The sequence below is a fragment of the Ailuropoda melanoleuca genome, chromosome 13, assembly GCF_002007445.2.
Source record: "Ailuropoda melanoleuca isolate Jingjing chromosome 13, ASM200744v2, whole genome shotgun sequence".
Classification (NCBI taxonomy): Eukaryota; Metazoa; Chordata; class Mammalia; order Carnivora; family Ursidae; genus Ailuropoda; species Ailuropoda melanoleuca.
In genome coordinates this window covers 4909893-4935973 of record NC_048230.1, presented here as the reverse complement: position 1 = coordinate 4935973, position 26081 = coordinate 4909893, and the positions used below count along the sequence as shown (strand labels likewise).

Sequence of the window (26081 nt, the reverse complement as noted above, 5' to 3'; positions counted from 1 at the left end):
TGCTATTGCTTACGTTCCACATATGAGTGAAACCCTATGATAATTGTCGTTCTCTGCTTGACTTACTTCACTTAGCATAATCCCCTCCAGTTCCATAGGACTCTGCCTTTAAGATGAATTGATCACTGATGGGGCCTGGCTCCTGGGGATGCAGCAAGGGTCCCGAGGGTCTATGACTTTGAAGGGTGTTGCAAGTGTGAAGCCTGGGGTGGGGCTGGGTGTCTCAGGGAAACTGACTCTCTCACTTGGAAACGCAGAGTGTTGTCCCAGTGTCATCACGGGGGTCCAGAGCACGGAGGGCTGGGCAGAGCATGCACGGTCTCGGATAGGAATCTGGATGCTCTCTCAGTGACTCGCAAGCTGTGTGACCCTGGGTCAGTGACTTCCCTGCTCTGATCCCACATCACACCTGGTACGGAGAGCTGGGTGCAGACTACACACAGACCTGATGTCTCCTGTCTGCAGGAGGCCCAGCCCTGCTCTGCCTGGGGCTTCTCTAGAGCCTCAGGCCACAGGAGAGGCCACCTCGGAGTTGAGACAGATTGAGGTATTGTCTTGGGTATCTGACACCCTTTGTCCTGTGCCTCCGGGCTGCTCCTCACCTTGCCCTAAGCAGGCGGGGGTGGGGGGGGGGTTTGGCTGAGTGGGGAGGGGAGAAGCCATAACCCGAACAGGGGTGGAGGGCGGCCAGTCTGTCACGTCTACTGTAGCTCCCCACCAGCCTGGCCCCAGCAGTCCTGTGACCCGATTCCCTCCGTAGAGGGACTGGGGGTCTCTCTCCCACAGACCTCACTGGCTTCAGGAGTATCTCATTGGCATACCAGCCCAGGCCAGGCCGTTGAACACCCTGGAAATGTGGCTATCGGCTCTCAGTCCTGACCCCCACAAACCCATATTCCAACCACAGGGAACCTTCTGTTCTCTAAACTCCTCCACAGTTCCACATCTTTGCCCAGGCTATGTTTACATCCTGAAACATTTTCCCCGACACCCTGCCTTCTTACCCAGGCACGCACGCATCATCAACAGAATCGTGGAAATATGGATCGAATTTCTCCTGTGTGCGGTTAGGGGGTGGAGGAAAGGTGACGGCCCCGGGAGACAGAGGCTCTGGGTGTACAGACGCCAGCAATTCCTTGCAACCCACAACCCGCCCCCTCCAACACAAACACCTCTACGCACACACCACCCTGCAGGCCTTAGCTCGCTCTTCTCTGCTAGAGATCTTCCCTTCAGAACCTGGCGAGACCAAATCAGACAGCTTCGAGGGCGTAGCTCACAGGTCACCTTCTCCGGGAGCCCTTGCCCCACGCTCCTTGCTCTCTTCTTTCACCTGGCGCCCCCGGATGGGTTTGGACCTCCCCAGGGCACTCAGAAAGCATGTTCGAATTCTGGCTGGCTCTGTGTCCTGGGGCCTCAGTTGTCCCACCTGTAAAATGGAATAGTTACACCTAATTCATTGCGTTCCTTTACAGAGTAAATGAAATAGCACACTAACCAGTTTGTACCAAATGCTAAACAAATATTCACTATTACCAGCAGCATCTGAATTTCTGCACCCTTGGCACTGAATACAGGGCCGAGTCTACAATTGGTGCCAAATACTTGTTTGGTGAATGGGATGGGTGAATGCATGGACGGATGATGTACAAATGGAGAGATAAAGATTTCTCTGGTCTTCTATGACACTTTGGGGTGGGAGTGGGGGACCAAGAAGAACTTTAAAAAAATGATCAGCATACCATATGATCAACATACCACAGGTTGTCTCATTTATGCCTCATAATAGGAAAATGTTCCAGCAGAACAAGGAAGTGGTTATTCAGAGAGGTTAAGTTGATGGATTAATGTCACACTGCAAATAAGAGATCGTCAGGACGGGTAACTTTGACAGTTTCCTTGATCCCTGGGAGGAGGAAGGGGAGGGCTTGCTTCAGATTGGCTGGCCTCAATCTGAGACTGGAAACTCCTGGAGGGCAGGCCTCTCTGGAGGCAGGGTTGCCTCACTGGGCCCAGGAGGAACTGCTCTGCGGATACCCAGCTTTGGTGGAATGAAGGGAGCAAGCAGAGGCTGAGCTGGCGAAGGGGCCAGGGGTCTTGCCCCGCAGAGGACTGCTGTGGGGCTTCCCAGACACCCTTCCTTCTCCAGCTCCTCCAGAGGCAGCACCTGGCAGCCTCCATGCACAGAAGGAGTTAACTTTGGGCTTAACTTCTTGAAAGAACCCCGAAGTTGTTTATTCCTTGATCTTGCCTGCTTCCTTTCTTTGCAAAGTCTTCCTGATCTTTACACCTCCTGCAGGTCCCTCCTCCTTACTCTCACCTCCTGGACTCCAAAACAGTCTGATTGCCAGGGTGGGTCAATGGTTAACACTCAACCAGTCTTATATAAGCTGGCCCTGGCCAGCCGCCTACCTGCGGCACCGGCATCGCTCCTTCAACTCCGTGGATCCCGGAGGCGGTGGATCCAGCAGCCCTTGCGGGTCCACACCATGGCCACCTGCTGGCAGGGCCTGTGGGCCTATCGCCTCTACCTGCTTGTGTTCCTTCTGCCCGTTTTACTGCTACCCTTGCCCATCCTCGTCCCCACCAAGGTAAGGACTCGGGGCTTGGCTCCAAAGGGGTGGAGGAAGAACAGGGGAGGGCAGTCCGGACGAGGGCTGGGCATCCTTGGGACCGGCAGAGTTTCCTCATCCCTCCCTGTCCTGGAAATGAGGCTGTGACCTCCTGGCTCTCCTGAGACTGAGGGTTAAGAGGTCAAAGGGGGCTTTTGCTGGGCACCCAGGAGTCGCAGCCCGAGGTGAATTGCTTCAGTGCAGTCGAATCTGCTGCCTTGGAAGATAGGGAGCCAGTTCCATAAAGGGGGTGCAGGTGGCGGTGGCTGCGGTTATCCACCTACTGCGTGCTCGGCCAGCCGCTGGGCTCCGCGGGCCCTGAGTGGGGCTGGCTGCTGGGGCCGGGTGGGAAGAGAGTAGGAGGAAGCTGGCTTCAGGCAGTTTGTGCCTTTAAGAGTGTAAACACAGGGGCACCTGGGTGGCTCAGCCGGTTAAGACTCTACCTTTAGCTCAGGTCATGATCCCAGGGTCCTGGGATCGAGCCCTACATCGGGCTCCCTCTCCCTCTGCCTCTCTCTCCCCCAAGTAAATAAATAGAATCTTAAAAAAAAAAAAAAAGAAGAAGAGTGTAAACAGAAAGATAAAGATCTCACCCTTGATTCCAAGGGCTAAGTCAGCTGAGGGAGAGGGGCAGGAACTGGACAACGGGACCACTGCCAGTGGGCACCATAGACAGCACACCCTGGATGGAGGGAGAGGTCCCGCAGCCTCCTGCCTCCCCCCACCAAGCAGCGGAAGCCATAACTTTGGCTCCCATTTACTGCACCCAGTAACCCTTCCTCTCATCTTCCCCCTCCCCCTGCGGGATCCTTCCTCTCATCTTAAGAGGCAAGCCTGACTATCCCATTGTACATGTGGGAAAAGTGAGATTAAGTTACAAATCCCAAGGCAGATCGGGGTTTCACGGAGCTTGCCTATAATACCCTTTGGAGGCCCCCTTGTAAGTAAAGGAACATACAGTTATGAATCTAAAATTATGGGGCTTTGGGGAAGGGTCAGTTCAGGAAGAGGGTCTTGAAGCTCCAGCTTCGAAGTGCAAGTCCCTCCGGTAGGTCACAGAAAGTGGCAGAGCTGGGGGTGCAGTCTAGCTCCAAAGCCTGTGCTGTCAGCTCGCACCCTGCTTCCTCCGGGCTGCTGAGACAGAACCCTGGCCCTGGCCCCACCCCACAGCCCCAGGACTGCCCACTGAGCCACTTTCATCCTTTTGTCACAAAAAGGGAAATCGAGGCAGGCTTTTTGTTCCCAGTAACCCAAAGGGGTGAGAGAATGGGGGATGCCGTGGCACAGCTCCTGAGCCCCTGACACTTGGAAAGTGACAAGGCCTGGCTGACCTTTAAGATGACCCTCATCTCTGGCCTAAGCCAGGGCCAGCTCTGTGCTGGGGACCCATCAGATGGGTTTTCAGCCACGATGGGCCAAGTGTGTCAACCACAGGAGGAAGGACAGACAGGGACCCTGATTCCTATTTTCCTCAGGGAAGCACAGCCCAGCAAGATGAGCCGTTTGCCCAAGGTCACACAGGAAAGCCCGAGGCAGGAGGAGAAGTCAGGCCTCCTGGCGGGAGGGCTAGGTGTGGGGAGCCCCTGTTTGCCCTGTGCCGCACCCCGCCCTGCTGCCTGCTTTGGCCTCACAGACGCCACCGTCCCTGCCCCGATTCGGATGAACTGTTCCCGGTCCTACCTGTGGAGTCCAGCCCCTCCGCGGGGCCCTGGAAACCAGCTCCTCTCAAGGACTTTGCTCCCGTAATTATCCCTTCTCCAGCCTCATCAATTCTCCCCTCTCCCCTAATCTCTCCCATCAACACACACACAAGCTGCAATCTCTCCCCGTAACAAACAAACAGACCCTCCTTGAATCCCACACCCCCTCCACAGAGGCCGACTTTCTCTGTCTCAAGATCAAAGGCCTTGAAGTCTGCCTGTCTTTCCTTAAGACAGCTCCAGGCTCCAAGAGGGTAACCGCAGTCTTAACCCCAGCCCTAAACTCAGTATTACCCAGCTAACCCAGGACATTTGCTCCTGAATCTTCTCTTTTAAAGAGCCCATGTTTCTACACTTACCACCCAAAACAACACTGCTTTGCTCATCTTTTCCAGCTGGCTCTTCCTGCCGTCTTAGCAAGATGTGGTTCAGCTGTCTACTTCCGAGTCCTTTCTTTTTTCCCCCAAGTATTTTATTTTTAAGTAATCTCTACACCCAACGTGGGACTCGAACTCACAACCCCGAGATCAAGAGTCGCATGCTCTACCCGCGGAGCCAGCCCGGCGCCCCCAGAGCCATTCCTGACTCCTCTTTTTCCTTCATTTCCACGTGCACCACCAGGTCCTGTTGACTCGAGATCCACGAAATACTCTGCACGGAAGTGCTTGCCACTGCCTCCCAAGTGGGTCCAGGCCGCCATCATCTCTCTCCTCTCCCTATCCCTCCCCAGACCACTCTTCACCCAACCACTACCGTGTGGAAGCCCTTCCGCAGGCTTCCAGTCAAACTCGAAATGCAATCCAAACCTCTTAGGGTAGGCAGGAGTCCCCCGGGCCCCAGCCCTGGAGCCCCCGTGGTCCCCAAGGCCTCATAGCCTCCTTCTCGTTCACTCTTCTCCAGCCTCACCAGCTTTCTCCATGCTCCTCAAATTGCTCATTTCCCTGCCTGGAATGTTCTTTCCCAGAGGACTGCTTCTCACTCCTTAGGTTTTAGCCTCAACCCACCTCCTCAGAAAAAGCCTTCTCTGACCGCTGCCAGTCCTGCCCTATTAGGAAACCCTGTTGTTCTGTGTGAAGGACTTTCACTGTCGGAAACAGTGCCCTTGTCTATTTTCCATTTACTCTCTGACCCCTACACTAGGGCAGGCTCCACGACAGCAGGGGCTCTTTTTCCACGCGGAATGCCCGGGACCTGGCACACAGCAGCGGCTCAACAAACCCTTGTGGAATGAATGCGTGACTGTGGGCAAAGAGGACCCTGTGTGGAGTCCCTGCTGTCCGCAGTGAGTCCCCAGGCTTACCTCCATGCCCCCCACCCCTGCAGTGGGAAGGAAGAGCCCCAGGCAAGGCTCAGACAGGTGTGTGTATTGGAACGGTTCACATTTATTGAGTATTTTTTATGTACTGGTCATGGTGCCAAGGACGTCAAAGCACTAACCCATTTCAGTCTCTCGATAACCTCTGAGTTACTGTGAGGGTACTACTATTATCCCATTTTACAGACATATCGATTGAGGCCCAGAGTAGTAATTTGTCTCAAGTCCCAGCTAGAGAAAGGCAAAGTCTAAACTGGAACCTGGCCTTGGGGGTCTCTGCCCGAGGCTGCGCAGAGATACAGGCTGCTGGCCCCGTTGTGAGTCACCTCTTGCGAGCCACCTACCCTCACATCCATCCAGCCATCAGCCAGTCCTCCCACTGCGCTGCGGTCGGGATGTCTGTTGAGCTCCTGCGCTGTGCTAGGGGTTACTGAAAGGGAATACAGGGTTCTGCCCTCAGGCTGTTGTCAGAGGAACATGTGTTTACAGAAGTACAGCCAGAAGGCCGAGGAGTTCAGAGGAGGGAGCGAATCCTTCCCACTGAGTCCCGGGGATCCCAACGCAGTGCCCTTTGAATTGGGCCTCGAGGGCTGAGTGAGATGCCAACAGAGCATCCGTAGTGGGCAGGCCGCGTGAAGGCAACTGCAGGAGCAAAGGCATAGGGGCTGGAATCGTCGGGTGTGTTCTAGAAATAGCAACCGAATCCTGGAAATGCTCGTCATCCTCTGGTGGTCCCAGGGGATGAGGTACAGTGGGGCCCGAGGCCTCCTCACCGCTCCCCAAGCCCTGCAACCAGACAGTGAAGCAACGCAGTGGCTGGGCCCTAACCCTCACACGCGTCCGTTCATGCGCCCCCTCGCTCACCCATCAGGGAGCAAGAAGTACGTCAGGAGCACTGTTTAGGTGCAGGGGGATGGGGCTGGAAAGTGTCTTTCCAGAAGCAGATGCTGTGAAAACTGTAGGACAGGCTGTGACTGTGGCTTAGGGACTGGCTGCTCGGGACAGGGTGGTCAGGGAAGGCTGCCTGGAGCAAGGATATTTACCCCTCAGACCTGAGTGCCGAGTGAGAGCCAGTCAAGCACAGCTCTGAGCACAGAGCCGCCCAAGCAGAACACGGAGTGCAAAGGCCCAAGGCCAGGAGCGAGCTTGGCAAGCTAGAGGGATGAACAAGGCCAGCGTGGCATGGGGAGCTGAGCGAGGAGAAGATGGTGTAGAGAGGCGGGGCGGGGGGGCAGCCAGTGTTGTCAGCCCTGCAAGGCCAGGGGAAGGAGTGAGAGTTTTTAGGGTAAAAAATGCAGGTGCCCCCCCTCCATGGGACCATCTGGAGAAACAGTCTCCTAGGGGCACAGGGTTTGCCAGGACAGAGCTTAGCTGCAATCCAGATTGTATTTACAGGAAGCACAGAAGGCAGAACTACTTAATCTGAATCAGCCGCTGCACTCCTAGACTCTACGAGCAGTATGCTGTGTTGCCTGCCCACGTGAGCTCTAAGACCGTGTAATTAAAATACCCTGACTCAAAGCTATTCCTGAGCCCCAGAGACGGAGCAGGACTCAGATGATTCACTTTGGGCATGAAGACCGAACGTGGAATCTGGACCTCCGTTCTGGGGTCTGCCTCTAACTTTTGAAACTCCCGGCTCTTGGTCCAGAAGGCAGAGTCCAAGGAACAGAACAGGGATTTGGGAGCCAGACAGATGTGAGTCCAAATCCACTCTGTGGCACGTACAGCTGTGTGACCTCCCCAACCCTCTCCTCTCCTCTCTAAGGGGCTGCTCGTAGAACCAGAGAACCTGCGTACAGAGGGTCCCCGATACCCGGGGCTCGGTACACAGTGGTCCCCTGTGCCTTCTGCCTCCCCTCTGAATTCCTAGCCCCAGGAAAGCACAGCTAGCCCCAGGCACTGAGTGGACTCCTGACCTGTTTTCCAGAGATGACTTCTGTTTGCAGGGGTTGTCGTCTCGGTGAGGGGGGCTCGGTGTTCCCACCTGCGAATCAGAAAGGTGAGGAGCGGCTGGTCACCCGCATGAGAGCAGTGAGGTATTGTCCCTCCAGTCCACCCGGAGACAGGTTTTCTGGCCTCTAGGGGCCCTGGGAGTAGGATTAGAAGGACCCAGCCTCCAAGGCCAGGGGCATGCCTGGAGGAGAAAGACGTTTCCCCAGTCTGGACTTTGTTCCCCAATTATCAAATTATGTCCTTGCCCATCCAGCGGCAAGGCCTGGGCTGTTGTGGGGATCGAACCCACGGAGCATGTGAATGCTTTGCTCCGTCACTCCTGCCGCTGTTTTGCTTTTCAGTGGGCCCAGGCAGGCTGGCCCCAGCCCAAACTGTGAGGTCAGGACTCTTCCCCCCACGTTTGTCTTCTCTGACACTCAGAAACCTATTGTTTCCTTTTGGCCTCTTAGATGATGATACAACAAACTCATTCACATCGCGGTGCAGGAATAAACAAAGATCTTGGGAATGAGATCAGGCAGAGGAAAGGCAGGCAGGGAGCCACCATCACTGGCTTTTAGCAGAGCCTCACAGGCGGGCGGGGCAGGGCGGGGATGCTTCGGGTGCGCCCCACTGGAGGCTGTTGGCAGGGGAAGCCGGAGGGGCCGACAGACAGAAGCCGGGCATCCAGTGTGTTGGTCAGGGATGCGTATTTGGCTTTCACTGGTTGGTCCAGAGTTGGAAGTGGGGGTAGAGAGTGGGGGCAAAACTGAGGAAAGCTGGGAGTCACTGAACAAATCTGGACTGTTTGGGCCAATTGCTCTAGAGGTTGCGGTTTGCCTACCGGGCTGGCTGCTGCAGAGATTGTAGGACATATTTTTATATATGGACTGGCCATCGTCCCCTTTGCATATTCAGTCTCCTGAACTGGTTAGGTATTTGGCACAGGCCTATTATTCCTGGAGAGAATATCACACACCCCGGCGTACTCTGCATCTCCTTCCCCAAATCCCTTCAGCCCTCCCTCTCCTTGTGGTCACTGCCGTGTGTCTAGACACCCAGGACAGGCACGTGGGGCTGTCCTCCTCCCATTCCTCCTACTCAAGCCATCACCCATTACCCAAACCCTGTCTTCTCCTACCATCTCTGGAGTCCGTCCTTTCTATCTCCACTGCCATGACCTGCTCTGAGCCCCGTCACTGCCCACTGGACACCAGGATGGCCCCTAGGGCCTCCCGGGGCCTCCCAGCCTCTCATCCTGTGTCTTCCAATTCAACCGCCACAATATAGCAGGTATAAGCTCCCTATTTTCATCTTTTTAAAAAATTTTTTTTAGATTATTTATTTGAGAGAGAGAGAGACAGATATAGCGAGAGAGAACATGAGAGGGGAGGAGAGGGAGAAGCAGGCTCCCCGCTGAGCAGGGAGCCCGATGCAGGACTCCACCCCAGGACCCCGAGATCATGACCTGAGCCAAACGGCAGCCACTTCACCCACTGAGCCACCCAGGCGCCCCCCTATTTTCCCCTTTAGATGCTGTACTTATTTAATTAGATGGCACACTCATATCGTTTGACATCTGACAGTACCAAAGAGTGAAACGGAGAGGTCCTGCTCCCACCCTCGTCCCCCGTGCCCCTCCAGGGGGCAGCCTCAGTGGCAGCATGGGGGCTACCCTCCAGAGCAGGGACTCCTCATTCTTGGCAATCTGTGGGGAGAATTCAGGAACTCTGTGAACTTGGATGGAAAAACCCTATATTTTATTGTCAATAACCTCTGAAGAAAATTTAGTACTTCCTTCTGTTATGAATGCAGATAACGAATCACAGTAGTATTAACCACGTCTTTGATTTTGCCGCCAGGAGAAATCACGGACACTGTCCCATTGCATTAGGGCTGGTGCAAGTACCTCGAAATACAGTCTCGTGGCTTTGCGATTACAGTAACCGTTAGCCGGTGAAGGTCTTATTAGCTGAGACAGGGTAACATATATCATTACTTTGCCCATTTTTCATATTTTAATAACTGTATTTCAATATAATTGGTTTCTTTTATAATTCTATGCATTTTACTTAATGTATTTAAAAACATTATTCTAAGGAGTCGGAGGGCTTCATCAGGCTGCCAAGGGGACCCTGGTACGGAAAAAGGGTAAGAATCCCTGAATCAGAGATGTTCCCACATATATATAAACACTCGTGCACATGTTTTTCAAAATCACATAGGGGATGCGGCACCTGGGCGGCTCAGTCGGTTACGCATCAGACTCTTGGTTTTGGCTCAGGTCACGATCTCACAGTGGTGAGACTGAGCCCCGAGTCGGGCTCTGCACCGGCACGAAGCCTGCTTAGAATTCTCTCTCTCCCTCTCCCCCTGCTCATGTATGCTCTCTCTCTAAAATAAATAAAATCTTTTTTTAAATTTTTTCCCAAGATTTTATTTATTTATTTGACACAGAGAGAGCACAAGCAGGGAGGCAGAGGGAGACAAAGCAGCCATCTCCCTGCTGAGCAGGGAGCCCGATGCAGTGCTCAATCCCAGGACCCTGGGATCATGACCTGAGCCAAAGGCAGACGCTTCACCGACTGAGCCACCCAAGTTCCCCATAAAATATATAAAATTTTTTTAAAAATCACATAGAGTAGCATTAGTGTAACCTGACTGTGTCACTCTCTCCTCTTAAAACCCTTAAAGGGCCTCACTTTTCAGCACTGTCTTCCAGATCAAGTCCTAGATCTCCCCCAGGGCAAACAAGGCCTTTTCCAAGCAATACACCCCTCCAAGAAGGCGTCAAGATCTTTTATGCCTGGATCTGTTGCCTCTCCACGCACTCCGCCACCTCAACTTTTTGCCCACCCACCTACTGAACTCCTATTCATCCCTCAACACCCGTTCAGTGTCCCCTCTGGAAGCCTTCCTCAGCCCAGACAGACGGAGGCTCAGGAAAGGAAGGGCCCCTTCTCCTCTGGGATCCACTCTGGTCTCGCCTTTGCCATGGTTTTTGGCTGGCTGCCACCGAATACCTCACCTCACTCCCAAGCCTGGGAGTGCTCACTACCAGCGGCATCCCTACTTACCGGGGACACAGGGGCAGTGGGGGTCACCCCCTGTGTGCCAGGCCATCCTCCCTTCCTGGGTTAACCTTCAATCACCAGGAGGGTAAGTCGTGATAGCTCTGAGACTACAGGCATATTTGCAGCTGCCCAAGAGCCCAACAGCCACAGGCTGCTCTGTGCCCGTCACGGGTAAAGGCCATGATGCCCACAGGTCCCACACCTTGCCCACACCCCGGGTCCAGAGTCTGCCCCAGACTCTCTGGAACTTTTGTCTCCATGTGTGCCTCGTGAATCCATTCTGGCTCCCCAGGGGCCCAGGGAGTACATTCATCTCCCAACACCAACCCTGCCATCTGCTCACTGCCATCGATGGTCCTTTATGACATAATCACATCCTTTATCCTTATACAGCCCAGTGAGGCAGGTGTTTCTTTTATTCCCATTTGCAGATAAGGAAACCATATAAAAGAGATAAATGTGTATACAGCTGGAAATGATCAGTATTACTTACAAAAAAAAAAGAAAGAAAGAAAGAAAAAGTTGAGAGAGGTGACATAACTTGCACAAGGACACAGCCATAAAGCTGGGCCTGGGCACACGGGTTTCCTGACCTCTGACCTGTGTTTCCCATTACAAAAGCAGCAAGCTGACAACCCTGGGGTTTGGAAGCCCTCTGAGCATTTCTCTCTTCTGTCTACTGTTGTCTTTGAAGGGCAGCCTGCCCACCGTGGGCCTAGGGGCCAGCCCACATGGGGGCACTGAGTCCCAGAGCACCAGGGCTGAGCCTGACTCTTGCCTCATTCATGCACTCACACTGTCAACTCCACGTAGGTGCCTGATGGGGGTGGGCAGACACAGACTCGGGCCTAGCTCCCTAGAGAGTATGGTCTGATGAAAAAGGTTGATGTTCACCATATTCGTGAAACGAAGTGTTTAATTATAGCCTGTGGTGAGTGCTATGCAGAACAGGTACAGGGGAGGTACACAGTGGGTGAAAACAGGGAATACAACTGAGTCTGGAACCCATGAAGGATTCCCTGGAAAAGGAATACTTGAGCTGAGATCTCAAGAATGAGTAGACATCAACTGGGCAAAGTGGGAAGATAGGAAATTATGTGTGTGCAAAGGCCCTGTGGCTGGGAGGAGGATGGAGTATTTGAGGAACTGGAAGAGGGTTAGTGTGGCTGGAGCAGAGAGCAAGGAAGAGAGGCTCAAATGAGCCCCAAACTTCTCCTGAGAGCAGTGGGATGGATACTCTGCAGGTATCTGAGCTGCTCTGAGGTGAGTGTGTCCATGCTGGAGGATTGGGGTGGACTGGGGAGGATTGGTGGTGACCCGAGATCACTCTGCAGGCAGCAAGGAGAAGAGATTTCTTGGTCAAGAGAGGAAGAGAGGTGAATGAGGAGATCTTGTAGGAGTCTTGGTGACAGATGCTGGGGCTTGGACAAGGCTGGTGGCTGAGGCTGGAGAGAAGTCAATGGGGGCATCTGAGGAATAGAACCAGCAGGACTACAGACCTGGAGTGGAGAGGGTATTTGTCCAATAAGTGCCTGATGAACAGTTGAGGGGCCCAGGACTTGCCCCCCAGGGCCTCCCAATAGCAGGGACTTCCCGGGGTGGGGGGTGGGGGTGGCACAAGTGAGAAAGGAAGATTTCACACTCGGGTCAGCACCAGCCAAAGAGCCAGGGGTGAGACAGGGAGGTGAAAAGACTCACTCCCTGTCCTCAGGAGCCCATAAATGGATACCGAGAGAGGAGCAAATCCTCAGCCAAGGCACAGAGCTGGGGAGCACCTCCCCTGCTGGCCTGGGCAAGGCGGAGGGAATGACAGAGGGAGCAAGAAGCATTAGCTGCCAGATAAAAAAACTCTTCCCTGCTGGTAGCTGAGCCACCATGGACAGCAGTGCAGGCTATGCGTATCGGTTGGCGTGTGGAGTTGTGTGCTGCCAGCAGCCCTGGGGAGCTGCAAGTGGCCACAGTGTAAGCTGACAGGGTCCCACGCCATAGGCTGCCAGCAGGGCTTGGCCAGTCCAGGTTCCTCCCTCAGCGGCAGGAGCGAGAACCACTGCCCCACAGAGATGTGAGGAGGAAACGAGAGAGAACGTAGGCAGAGCGCCCACCCAGCTACGCATCCCTGACCGCTGTCAATTAATTCCTCACTCTGGCTCACACCGCATCACTGGGCCTTGTAGACCCCTGCTCCCGGCGAGAGGAATTCCACTTGGAGAAGGACTTGGAAGTTTAGGAAGTTCCCAAGGTGATTCAGAGAAGCCACAATCGTGGGTGCTAGGTCATTTTTTTCTTTCCCTTCACTTTAAGGCAGGGATGTAAGTGGGGCCCAAGGGAGCAAGAGCACCTGGCTGTGAGGGCCCCAAACAGACCAGGTGGGGCCACCCACCGCCATCAAAACCCAAAAGCAGAGAGACGAGTGGTGGCGAACCGAGGAAGGGATTTATTTCAGCAAGGCCGGCACCCAGAAGACAGCGGACTAGCGTCTCAAAGACGGTCTCCGAAGTGCTGACCTCCAGGTTTATATAAGGAACACACGGGACAAGGGAAGGGTCCTGCAGGTGGGCGGGAAAGGCAGACTGACCACCATCTTGGGGTCAATCATGAAGGTTCTTGCTGCGGCCAGGGCAGTCCCCGTTGCCTGGAGCGGGGGAGTTTTGGTTTCCATCACGGGATGCTTTGCCTGCATCTCTTGCCTGACATAAGAGATAAGTTGGCAAGAAGAACTTAGGGGCACCTGGATGGCTCAGTCGACTGGTCATCTGACTCTTGGTTTCGGCTTAGGCTGTGGGTTCGAGCCCCTCGTAGGGCTCCATGCTCAGCACAGAGTCTGCTTGGGATTCTCTCCCCCTCTGCCTGGGTCCCTGCCCACCCCCCGCCCCGTGCTCCCTCTCTTTCTCTCTCTCAAATAAATAAATCTTTTTTTTCTTTTTAAGAAGAAGAACTTAATCAATTAGAACTTAATCAATTAGAAAAGTACAGATTGAGGTCAAAATGGAGGTAGCTGAAAAGCTTGTCCAGGGATTCTTTTTTTTCCTTAAAGATTTATTTATTTATTTATTTAATTCATTCATTCATTCATTTGGGAGAGAAAGAGCACAGAGGGAGGGGCAGAGGGGAGAGTGGCACTGCATCGAGCCCAACCTGGGGCTCCACCTCACGACCCCGAGATCACAACCTGAGCCAAAACCAAGAGTCTAACCGACTGTGCCACCCAGTCGCCCCCCTCGTTTAGGAACTCTAACCCATTTCTGAGCTATGAACGCCTCTGGCTGTCTGGTGAAGACTATGGACACTTCTCAGAATAGTGCTTTAAAATGCACAAAATAAAATGTATGGGATTACCAAGGAAACCAGTTACTTTGAAATACAGTAATAAAAATATGAAAAAGCCAATACAGGTGATTACTCATGCATTAAGTAAGATCTAGTGTTGAAGAGCTACCATAATGCCAGAACAAGAGGACAGAAACAATATTTTGAGATACATTTTGAGATAACAGCACCAGCTTATCTGTGCACGTACCTGACGGCTGATGGCCACAGTCAAGGGCCTTTGTGACAAAATCACCCATCGTACCACTAACCGCAGTATGGCTTTGGTGCCTCTGTTTAGAGCCTGAGTTAGATGTTAGCGTAAAGATGAAATGGTTTTCCCTCAGATTCCTTGGAATTCCACACCCTGGTTAAGAACCCTATGACCCAGGAAGAACAGGTCAGCAAGTTATGCTACAGCCCGACAAGACTGCCCAGGAGGATGGGATGGAGACACAGGGCCAGGGCTCCCGGGGCCAGAGGAGGATTCTGGATGGGACTTCGATACCGATTTTGGGTTTGATCCAGAGACAGGGGATGAGGAAAGGGACTCAGGGAAGTTGTAAATGGGGTAGGGGAGCCATAGATTGGAGCTTACAGGGGCGGGTTAACTATTAACAGCTCTCTCTGGAGCATGGAAACAGGGGCTCGGAAGGTTTGGGGTTTGGGTTTACATGCCCGGAGCTTGATGGCAGAAAAAGGCAGGCTCCAGAGAAGACAGTTCTGTTTGAATCTGGAGCCCCAGCCCATGCCCATACACCCCACTAATCACAGTGAATCTGAAGCTGGAGGGCACCCCCAACTGAAGGGGATGGAGCTCAGGGCAGAAAGACAAAGCTGAGGCTTAAGAACCACACAGCCTGGCTTCCCTTGAGGACATGTGACGCAGAGCCATTGACTTCATTCATTTGTGCCTTCGTTTCTCCCTCTGTGAAATGGGAACAATAGTCATTACCTCACCAAGCCATGAAATGCGACAATCCCCCGAAGCATGGGGCGCCCAGGGCCTGGCACGAAGTCCTCAGGATACTTCTGCTGTCGTTAGCAGCTCTTTCTTCTTGAATCAGCAGTGACTGTGCACCCCAGCCCCCTCCTTGTCTCCAGCCAGAGAAGTCTGAGTTAGTTGGGGGGGAGGGGGTGCCAGGGTCCAGAAGGGCCGGCCTGCCCTTAGCCCCGGGGAGATCAGTAACCAGCCTGCAATCCTCGAAATTGTAGGTGAGGAAGTGGTTGAGAACAGCACCTTCAGCAGAACCCGCCTCCTGCTGGGGGAGAAGGAGGGGTGGGTCTCTGGGCGAAGGTCAAGGTGGCCCCACCCCTGGGGCCAAAGAGTTCACGTCAGGGTGAGGAGAGCTGGTGGAAGTTTCCTGATGAGAAAGCGAGCCTGGCGTCATGCAGGCCCAGCTGTACAGCCGGGGCTGCGTCCCCTTCCACTCCAGGGTGCCCTTTCCTAGAACACCAGGGAAACGCCCTTGGAGTTCTGCAGTTTGGATGCCTTGCATGGGTTCTATCCCGGCTCTGCCACCCCCCAGTTCTGTGACCTTGAGCAAACCGCTTACCCTCTCAACCTCCTCTGGATCCTGGGCCCACCACACCCGCCTTCAGGGCTGTTTGAGTTACTGGTAACGACCAGCGGGAAGACACCCAGCTCCTAAAAGTTGCGCCATAAAGCTTCCTCTTCCCCCAGGCTACCACCAGGGACCTTCCCCAAGCTTCAGGGCACGAAAGGCAAGAGGTATTCTGGGGTGCACACAGCCCAGAATCAGGTGAAAAAAACAAGAAGTGCCAGGGCAGTTGAGACAGGTGAGAGAGGAGAGGCCTCCCAGCTCATTGTCCCAGTTCGAAGCCCCACAGCCCCTTCGGCAAAGAGTGGTCAGGTGCCGCAGAGGCCTCCCTCTAGCTAATGATTCACTTGCCCGCCCTCTGGTGGCCCCATGACACTGGAGGCTGACTGTTTGACTTCCATTTCTGCCCCAGGTCCCCTCCCAGGTCCGAGGTCAGGCCTCTCTAGACTCGAGAGCCCCGTGAAAGAAAGTAGAGCTTCTGGTACCCCAAGACTTGTAAGACAATGACTCAGGGTTTTCCCCCAGTTCCCTGCACAACTCGGGGATGAAGGAACCTTTCGTATATTCTGTAAATGTGTATGGCAGCTTCCGGAATTGTGTGATGCTGTGGTCATGCCAGGCCTCCTGGGAAGGAGACCTCCCACTATTCCAAAACTTCCCATTGGTTCATTCATTCAGAAAAGATTTGCTCTGAAGCCTGCTGGGTCCTGAGCTCCAAGAACCCAGAGGCCACAAAACCGACTCTGTTCCCTTGGAGCTCCCCTTCTGGGAGAGGGGACTAACATTAATTGCATCATCATACAAATAGATTCTTACAGGCTCTGACAAAGCCAGGGAAGGCCAGGGTGCCAGGCAGGAGTCCATCCACATTGGCCAGGCCCCAGTCTCATCTAGATGAGACCCCATCTCATCTAGGGGATCCTCACTTTGGCCCCCTGCAGTCCCCTTGGGCTGGGTGTGTCCTGAAACCCAAATCTAGGCTCTCCAGTCCCTCCTGTGTGGCTGGATTATAATGTCTGGCCTCCCCAAGGTCAAAGACAAGGTGGTGAGTGCCTTGCTTTGTTTTTTCTTTCCGTTTTGAAATGAGACCTTGGACTCAGGAATCAATGACTGTGGGTTCCGCAGGCTCTCCCCACACTGTTGCAAATGGCCTGTTTTCTCTGGGGGCAAGAGGTGCCATGACCCTGGGACACAGGCCTATCCCTCCAACCGCTCTGCTACTCCCCTCCCGCCCGCAGGAAGCCTACTGTGCCTACTCCATCATCCTCATGGCGCTCTTCTGGTGCACGGAGGCTCTGCCCCTGGCTGTCACCGCCCTCTTCCCCATCGTCCTGTACCCCATGATGGGCATAATGGATGCCTCTGAGGTAAGGCTCCTGGTATGGAGGGGTTCTTCCCTAAAACACCAGTGATGGAGGAAGCCTCATCACAGGGCACACAGAAGAGGAGTCCTTGCCTCTGCTTGACAGGTCAGGGAGCACTAAGGGAGGAGTCAGCTAGAGGATGACGGGACTGGGGGTGGGTGAGGGTGCACTCTAGAAATGCCAAGTGCATGGTCCGTGTGGAGAGTTCATTCAAAGTGGATCAGGTGTAGGCCAGGGAGGTGGAAAGGTCTGGTGACCCAGGAAAGGGGGCCTTGAAAGTCAGCTAAAGAACTTGTATCCTCCTGGGTCAAAGGCTCTGAAACGTAGGCATGAGCATGTCTGTCTCAGGACCACCTGCGGGGTTGGTGAAAACACAGACTGCTGGGCCCTACCGCAGAGTTTCCAAGTCAGTAGATCCGGGGCAGGGCCTTTCGTGCCCAGCAAGCTCCAGGTCAGGGACGATGCCGGCTTCTGGACCACACTCAGAGACCCGCTGCTCTATTTGTAGAATTAGCACTAAATTCTCTGTGCCCCAGTCAGTGGCTTGAAACATGACTGGAATCAGGCTAGCTTATCTCCCACTCATTTCTGAGGGGAGAAAGAAGGGGTTTGGTGGGAAAAGAGGAACCTGGTTAATTTTTTTTAAAGATTTTATTTATATATTTGACAAAGAGAGTGAGCACACAGCAGGGGGAGAGGGAGAAGCCCGCTCCCTGCTGAGCAGGGAGCCTGACGTGGGGCTGGATCCCAGAACCCTGGGATCATGACCTGAGCCGAAGGCAGACGCTTAACCCACTGAGCCACCCAGGCGCCCCAGAGCCTGGTTAATTTTAAATGGAAGATAATCCAAAGACCATTTCCACTTGGTTCCGAGAGCCCGGGAGCCCAGCCTGTGTTTGTGGGAATGTCAGTGACTGTAGCCTGTGAGGCCAGGGGCAGGGAGACACCCCTTCCTGCCCCTCAGCTGTCCCTGCCTGCCAGGTCTGCGTCGAGTATTTTAAGGACAGCAACATCCTGTTCGTCGGGGGGCTGCTGGTGGCCATCGCCGTGGAGCACTGGAATCTGCACAAGCGCATTGCTCTGCGTGTGCTCCTCATCATTGGGGTGCGGCCTGCCCTGTGAGTTCCCACAAACAGGACTGGAGAGCCTGGAGCGGGCGGGGTGCTGGGGATCGGGTCCCTGAAGGGGCCCCAGAACACCAGCCAGCGTGTCCGTCGGTCTCCGTCCGTCCCCAGGCTGCTCTTGGGCTTCATGCTGGTCACGGCCTTCCTGTCCATGTGGATTAGCAACACGGCCACCACGGCCATGATGGTGCCCATCGCTCACGCCGTTCTCCAGCAGCTGCACAAGATGCCCACAGGCAAGGACGTGGAGGAAGCCTGCGACAACCCCGCCTTTGAACTCCAGGAAGCAAGTTCCCAGAAGGAAGAGACCAAGTGTGCTGAGAAAGGTGAAGCTCGACCCCGCCCTGCCCCAGACGCCCCCCCTCCACCCAGCTCCTGGGGAGGGTCCGAGGTGACATCCATGGCAGGGTGGTCATCTTGGAGCATTCAGGTGCAGCGACCAGCTTGTCCTGGTTTGCCCAAGACTGTCCCTGTTTTGTTTTATTTATTTTTTAGATTTCATTTATTTATTTGAGAGAGAGAGAGCGTGAGAGGCAGAGGGAGAGGGAGAAGCAGACCCCCCACAGAGCAGGGAGCCCCATGTGGGGCTCAATCCCAGGACTCCAGGATCATGACCTGAGCTGAAGGCAGACACCCCACCAACTGAGCCACCCAGGCGCCCCTATCCCTAGTTCCAAAATGAAAAGTCCCATGTTCTGAGACTCCCTTCAGTGCAGGGCCAAACAAGATGCTAGGTCACCCGGGGAGGCAGAGAGCTGGAGTCTGGGTGGGCTGTCAGGGACAGGCTCCCTTCGTCCTGCGTACTTCGGGTGATTCCTTTCACATTCTCTGTGCCTCAGTTTCCCTCTCTCAAGAGACAGGTTGGGCCAGATGGTGTCTGAGGGTTGACCCAGACTGAGACCCCAGGGAGGGCAAGCCCTTGCGAACCTGGACGCAGCCTCTGCCCCCGACCCCCTCTACCCCCAGCACGGGTCTGGGCCGCTCACTGACAAGGCCCGCCTCCCAGCTTCGTTCCCAGATAACAGGCAGGTCCACCCTGCGTCTCCAGAGCCCACGGGACAGCGGCAGGAGCAGCTCCGCTTTAGCCAGGGCATGAGCCTGTGCGTGTGTTATGCGGCCAGCATCGGGGGCATCGCCACGCTGACCGGCACCACTCCTAACCTGGTGCTGCAAGGCCAAGTCAACTCGTGAGTGACTGCGGGCAGAGAGGGGCGGGGGGTCTGCCCTTGCGCTGGGAGGCACCTGGGGCTGGGCGGTCACGGGCCAGGTCGTGCGACAGCCCGCATCCCCTTTCAGGCTCTTCCCGCAAAATGGCAACGTGGTGAACTTTGCGTCCTGGTTCGGCTTTGCCTTCCCCACCATGATCATCTTGCTGCTGCTCTCCTGGCTGTGGCTGCAGATCCTCTTCCTGGGGTTCAAGTAAGTGGTGGCGTGAGTGAAAGAAGCCCAGGGGCCTGCCCTTACCCTCGGGGAGACTCCGGCTGAGTAACCAGGTAGCCACTGTGGCAAAGGCATAATCACTGACCCATTGAGAAGGCCTCTCCCTCCCGACACCTCTCTGGCCCCCCGTATGAGGGATTTACTGGGTGGAGGATATTACCCCATTTAGCAGATGAGCAAACTGAGACTCCAGGAGTGTCCTACAACTAGATTTGTCAATGCTGAGATCGAAAACTAGGTCTCCTGGTGCCCAGGCCAGATCCATTCCATAATGCTCCATGGTCCTTTGGTAAATGCTTGGGGAGCACGCAGTAAGCGTGGTCAGTTACAAGAGCATTTGTTGTGCTTTTACTGGACATCTGGCCCTGTGCGAGGCACCGAGAATACTAGAAGCTATTAGGCACAGCCCCTGTCCTTGGAGCTCACCATCTAACAGATGGTGGTGTGGTGGGGGCCGTGACAGAGGGAAGCCCGGGGTCTGTGGGAACACAGGCCAGGATAGTGGGGATCCCAGAAGGCTCCCTGGGGACATGATGTCTGAACCGAACCAATTTTGAGAACAAGAAGCCAGCCAGGTAGAGAATCGGGTAAAGGCATTGCAGGCAGCAGGAACAGCTTCCCCAAAGGTGCAGAGGCAAGAAAGAGTATGTGTTTGGGAACACTCTAGCTCTGTTGGCTGAAACGAAAAGAGCAGAAAGGAGTATCAGGAGTTGAAGCTGGAGAAGGAGGCAGGGGAAGATGATGGAGGATCTCGTGAGCCATGTCAAGGGTGGGGACCTTGTCCTTGAGGCCAGGACTAGTAAACAGGTTTTATTCTTCCTTCCAGCCCTGGGTTACTGGTAGTGACCGAGGTCTCAGTTGACAATCTTGTGAGACCCTGCTAGAGCTCAGATGGAATTGAGTCTGGGATCGACTGGTGATGTCTGTTACCAGTGCGGGCTGAGGGTAGTAGTAGGGGTGGTATTATGATAGGAGTTATTTGCCATTCCTGCCCAGGTTGGGCGGGGAGGAAGAGAGGACATTGAAAGTTTTTAAGTGTTGTTGCTCTACTTTGGAATACTCACTTGGACAGGTGCAAGGTGACTGGATCGAGGCTGGGGCCTGGTCCAAGGCTAGGCGGTAGTCAAAGAGACCCTCATATGCAGGACACCATGGGGGATTCAAAGATGTGTGAGGTAGATGTCTTTGCCACTGAGGAATTCACAGCATCAGGGGAGTTGAGATTCGCCCAAGTGAAAAGTTGAAAGTCAACCTAAGTCAAGCAAGGGGCACACTGACGTGGGTGGCAGTCCCCTGCACCTCCGAGAATGATGTGGGTGGGGCTCAGGCGGGCAGGGAGGCCCAGAAGCAGGAAGGAGAGGGAGGGAAGGGTTTCCTAAAGGGCTGCTGGAGGAGGGGAGTGGCAAGTCGGGGCCAGAAGGAGTTGTGGGGTCCAGGCCTCTAGGTCCTCCTCACTCTGGGCAAGGGAGGGCTTAGCACAAGAGAATCTCTGGAGGGAAAGGGGGCCGATGGGGCAGATGGAGCAGGGCTAAGCATGGGGAAACCCGCCCCTGCAGCCCCAGCCTTGCCTCTGCTAAATAAGAACCACGAGCCCTGAGAATCTCCTTCCAGAACCTTGGGTGGGCCAGGGCCAGGGCCTTCGTGTAGCAATTCTGAGGTGGCCTCTGCAGGCGTCAGTGTATCCCCTGTGCTCAAAGTCCCTTGCTCCCCTGCCTGGTGCGGGGTCCTCAGGAGCTGCCCCCCCCTTCTGCCTGCAGCTTCCGGAAGAACTTTGGCTTTGGGGGACAGGCACAGGAGAGAGCGCAGGCAGCCTTCCATGTCATCCAAACAGAACACAAGCGGCTGGGCCCCATGAGCTTTGCAGAAAAGGCTGTCTCTGTCCTCTTTGTCACCTTGGTGGTGCTATGGTTCACCCGGGAGCCAGGCTTTTTCCTCGGCTGGGGCAACCTGGCATTTCCTGACGAGGAAGGAGACAGGTGAGCATTCCTGGGGAGAGGGGGATACTTCTGGGGCTCCCCTGGCTAAGGGAGCAGGGTAGGTAGCAGGGCCCCTGGTGCAGACCAGGAGGTGACATGGTGGGGAGGACTTGCTGGGAGGGACTCCTCTCAACTGCCATTCCACCCTATGACCCTGAGCCGCCCTGAGCCTAAGCCTGTCCTCCTTGCCCTGCCCACAGCATGGCGTCCGATGCGACAGTGGCCATCTTCATTGGCATCATTCTGTTCTTGGTGCCCTCCGACATCCCAGGACTGACTCAGGATCCAGGTAAGAACCTGGACTGGGGCAGGGAGGGGCCTCTGGACAGCCCCTGCCTTCCAGCATGGAATGTTCCTTCAACCACACTTGACAGGAATAGTCAAAGCCCAGAGAGACTGGATGACTTGTCAAGGGGGCAGGGACTCAGGGACAAAGTAAGGGTGCTGCAGAACTGAGCTCCCTCTCCCACATGCGGTAAGCTCTGAGAGGGACCCACAGAGAGACCCAAGTGGAGGGGAGGAGCAACCCGTTGGCTCTTGGTGACCCATCCTCCTCTGTTTGGGAAATAGAAAACCCGGGGAGGCTGAAGGCCCCTCCTGCCCTCCTCAACTGGAAGACCGTGAACGAGAAGATGCCCTGGAATATTGTGCTCCTGCTGGGGGGCGGCTTTGCCCTGGCCAAGGGCAGCGAGGTGAGGGGCCCCCACCCCCTCCCCAGCCTGTGGGAGGGGGACCCTGTGGCAGGGAAAGAGGTGCCCTGCTTATATCCCACCCAGGGGATCCCCACTTAGGAGCCTCCTGGTGGGCAGAGCGCTGGCAGCTGCTGGAGAGACAGGTTAGAGCCCCGTCTAAGGGAGCGGGAGGAGACACAAGGCATAAGGACCCCTGCTGTTCGGGTTCTTAAGGCCAAGGGGAAGGCAGACTTCTCTGGTGGGCAGGGACTGTTCTCAGTGCCAACCCCGCCCCACCCGCTCCACCCGCCTCACCCTCTGCCAGACGGAGGGTGCAACAGCCTTGGCACCAGGGAGTAACTTGCGCAGGGTGGACGCCGCTGGCCCGCTCAGGCCACCAGGGGGCGCCATGAGCACACCCAGCTAGGCTACAGGGAACGGAGAGCGCATCCTTCCCCAGAGCCTCCATCCAGTAGGGAAATCCCTGGGCCTCCGTGTTCTGGCTAAGCTCGTTCCCTGCACAGACAGGAGGCAGCTTCCCTGGGTCAGGGATCGGTGCCAGGGACTCCCGGATCTGAGGTTAGTTTTCACGGGCCATGCCAAGCACTGGTCAGCATTGTATGAGATGAAGTCCCGGTGCCCTGGGACTCACAGTCTGGCGTGACACACGTGGACAGGGAAAGACCTTGGAGCCCTCCTGACCCTGTGGACTGTTCCCATTCTCCTGTCAACCTCTTCCCAGCATCTACCCAGGGCCCTTCCCCCTTCCCTCTCCTTGCCAATCTACTGGGCTGGAGGAGGCTGGGAGAGGGCGAAGGATGGCCAGGGAGCTCCCCAGAGCGGTTGGGAGAACAGGAGTAAAAGGAGTTAAAGTGTTTACTCCCACCAAGCCCCAGGCTTCCCAAGAAGCCCTTCGGCCCCATCTCCTGGCTTCTCATCCGACCCTTCTCCCCGCACCCAAGGGTTCTTCAAAATCACTATAGAGGGGCCTCTTGGTTCTGGCTGGGTCTTATCTTCCTTCCCAAGCAGACCGACACTGAAGACTCTGGAGAGGTGGAGGCAGGAGCAGGACCCTCCCAGAGCCCCAGCAGGAGACTCTGGAGCCCCAGGAATCCCAACCTCTCATACACTGTCTTCCTCTGCTCGCAGAAATCAGGCCTGTCTGAGTGGCTGGGGAACAAGCTGACCCCACTAGAGAACGTGCCACCTCCTGCCGTCGCACTCATCGTCTGCCTCCTGGTTGCCGCCTTCACTGAGTGCACCAGCAACGTGGCCACCACCACACTTTTTCTGCCCATTCTGGCCTCCCTGGTGAGCTGGTCCTGCAGACACACTTCCTCCAGGCAGCCCTCCTGCCCACCGCCCCCCCAGGGGCCCTGCCTGCAGGTCAGAGTGACCTGTCTGCACCTCCTCTCACTTATGGGAGAAGACCCCTGAGCTTCCACCCTTCCCCAGACTCTTCAGCTACCTTGGGCCCCAAGGCCCTCTGGCCCCTGACTCACTCCATCCCTGGTGACGTCACCCCTTGAGTATCCTGATGGGCCTCCTTGGTGGCCTCACCCACCTCCCCGGCCCAGCCCCTGTTCTGGTCAGTCCTGAGGTGACAGGTTGAAATGACTCCCTAGAGCGTCCCCAGCCCCTTCCTCCACTGGCGCGTTCCCCGCAGCCTTTGATGACACCCTGGAGCCCCTTTGAGATCCGTTTTATGGGCCCCTCCCCTCACCACACCCCGCTGGGCAGGGCCGCACACTCATCCCCTCCAGAGAGGTCAAGGGGCCCTTCCCAGGTCACCCAGGGCCTTCTGGCAGAAGTGGTGGGTTCATGACCAGAATGTATGTTGTTGGCAGGGACGTTGTCTTCCAGAGAGGGGAAGTGGGAGAATTGGGGGCCACATCTTCCTCTCTGGGATGGGGACTGAGATCGGTTCTGCCCGCTATCTCCCCATCCAGGCACAGGCCATCTGCCTCCACCCTCTCTATGTCATGCTTCCCTGCACGCTGGCCTCCTCCCTGGCCTTCATGCTGCCTGTGGCCACCCCACCCAATGCCATCGTCTTCTCTTTCGGAGGCCTCAAAGTGTCCGATATGGTGAGTAGCGGGGGGGCCTGAAAGCTTCAGCGCTCCTTCCTGCTCTCTCCTGCCTTCTTGGTGGACCACGAAGTAGCTGAAAGCCGCCGAGGTTCTCAGAGTTAAGAGTGAACCCTGCCTGGGCCAGGGGGTGGGGAGAGGACAGCGGGGACGTTGCACCCTGACCCCCAGTTGGAGCATCTCCAGACCCTGCCAAACCCAGGCCACGGGACGGGGAGAGGAGGTGGTGAGAAACTTAGGGAAGCCTCCCGGGTGCGAGGCACCTACACCCAGGGAGACGGCCTCAGGGAGAACAGAGCCCGAGGCCCTGAAAGCTCATGAAGGGCTGCCTCTTCCCTCCTCAGCACTGGGGTGGAAGCAAGGGGCAGGGGCGCTCAGACCCACAGGGGTCTTCTCAGGGAGAGTTTTGCTAGTAAGAGGGCTCCCAAGCCCCTAGGAGCCCCCGGGGTGGTTCTGACCCAGCTCAGCCACTGGTCGCTCACACCGGCTCTCCCACGCCAGGCCCGGGCAGGCTTCCTGCTCAACATCATCGGCGTGCTGGTGATCACGCTGGCCATCAACAGCTGGAGCTATCCCATCTTCCACTTGCACAGCTTCCCCACCTGGGCCGACTCCAACAACACAGCCGGCTGCCTGGCCACCCAGGCAAATGCCACAACACCTGCGCCCTAGACCAGGGTGCAGTCTGGCCAAGACCAGGAAGACCCGCCTGTTCGAATTCCTCTGAGCCAGGAGGGGACACCCAGGCTCCAAGCCAAACATGGAGAGAAAGGCACATATATATAGAACGTCGTGTGTATGTCTGTAAGGAAGGGGTGTGTGTGCTCAATGCTGTGGTTCTGAGGAAAGTGTGTGTGTGTGTGTGTGGACAGCGTGTCACGTGAGGATGCCTGAGAGGGGGTTTCTTGTGTGTGCACATGACCCTCGGTGTGCGTGCTTGGCAGTGCGCATGTGTGAGCTCCCAGACCATACAACATGCCCTCTCTGGCACTCTGGGTCCTCGTCTCCCAGCTTTGTGGGTGATCAGACCCCACTGCACTATATTTATTGAAATTTGGGGTTGGGGTAGCCTGGGGAATAGGGCCGACCAGCCGTTGCCACAGCAACAGCTTCTGGGACCAGCCCAGCTACTGCGGTCTCTCCAACTGCTCAGGTTTGGGGAGAGGGATGGAATATTAGCTGCATTAAAGTCTTTTTTTCAGTAGCATCTGCTGGTTTTTTCATGGCACTTTCCGGGGCTGGTCCACAACATGGTTCAGGCACCAGGTTGGGGAGTATGGTGGCAGGGGACTTGGCCTCTGTCCTGTACGGTGGCCCCCTTGGCACCCCTCCCACCCAAGGGAGAAGGTAATGGCCAGGAAGCCCTGCCAAGGCCGATTGGAGTGGGCGCAGCCACCCAGGAAAGCAGCACTGACATCACCGGCCCCAGCTAATTGGGAGCTGCCAGTCCCTGCGTGTCTTTGGGAAAACCGGCTTCCCCGTTCCCAGAGCACTCCCTGGGCATTTACATAAAACCCTCTGCCTCTGCCAGTTCCTCACCACCGACCCTTCCTCCGGCTTGAAAAACCAGTCCCACCAGACCAGGGAAGGCAGACTGACCCACGCTAGGTGTCCAGAAAGATGGACCCTCACCCAGAGAGGCAGCCTGCATCAAGAGGGATACAAGTGAGACTCACAGGAGCAGGGTTCAAAGCTGGCATGGATTTCGGAGTCCAGGGCCGGACAACGCTCTGGATCATCTGCCTCCCTACCTCCCCGCCAACCCTCCTCTGCTTCCCCACCTTCCTGAACTCCAGAGTTTTCACTGATCCGGCAAGGTGGGGGTAAGGGTGGGGAAGGATGATGCCACACCCATCAGGCGTTCTAGCAGCTCCACGGCCCTTCCTGGCTGCAAGTTCATCTTTGTATCAACCCT

At 55.7% G+C, this 26081-nt stretch overlaps 1 protein-coding gene and 1 long non-coding RNA gene across 2 annotated transcripts; one reads left to right on the top strand and one right to left on the bottom strand.

Annotated features, from left to right (window-relative positions):
- Positions 1-15198, bottom strand: LOC117795663. Its single transcript, XR_004619758.1, has 3 exons — positions 14898-15198; positions 7547-7614; positions 1-1429 (listed from the first exon to the last, which is right to left on the bottom strand). It is a non-coding gene; the product is annotated as an uncharacterized LOC117795663 (long non-coding RNA).
- Positions 2315-25765, top strand: SLC13A2 (solute carrier family 13 member 2). Its single transcript, XM_019806887.2, has 12 exons — positions 2315-2591; positions 16743-16871; positions 17850-17986; positions 18104-18318; positions 18999-19179; positions 19289-19411; positions 21190-21408; positions 21609-21697; positions 21979-22100; positions 23229-23390; positions 24029-24166; positions 24668-25765. Exons 1-12 carry the CDS (start codon positions 2361-2363, stop codon positions 24836-24838), a joined length of 1917 nt encoding a protein of 638 aa, XP_019662446.2. The 5' UTR covers positions 2315-2360; the 3' UTR covers positions 24839-25765.
- Positions 25766-26081: the final 316 nt, after the last annotated feature.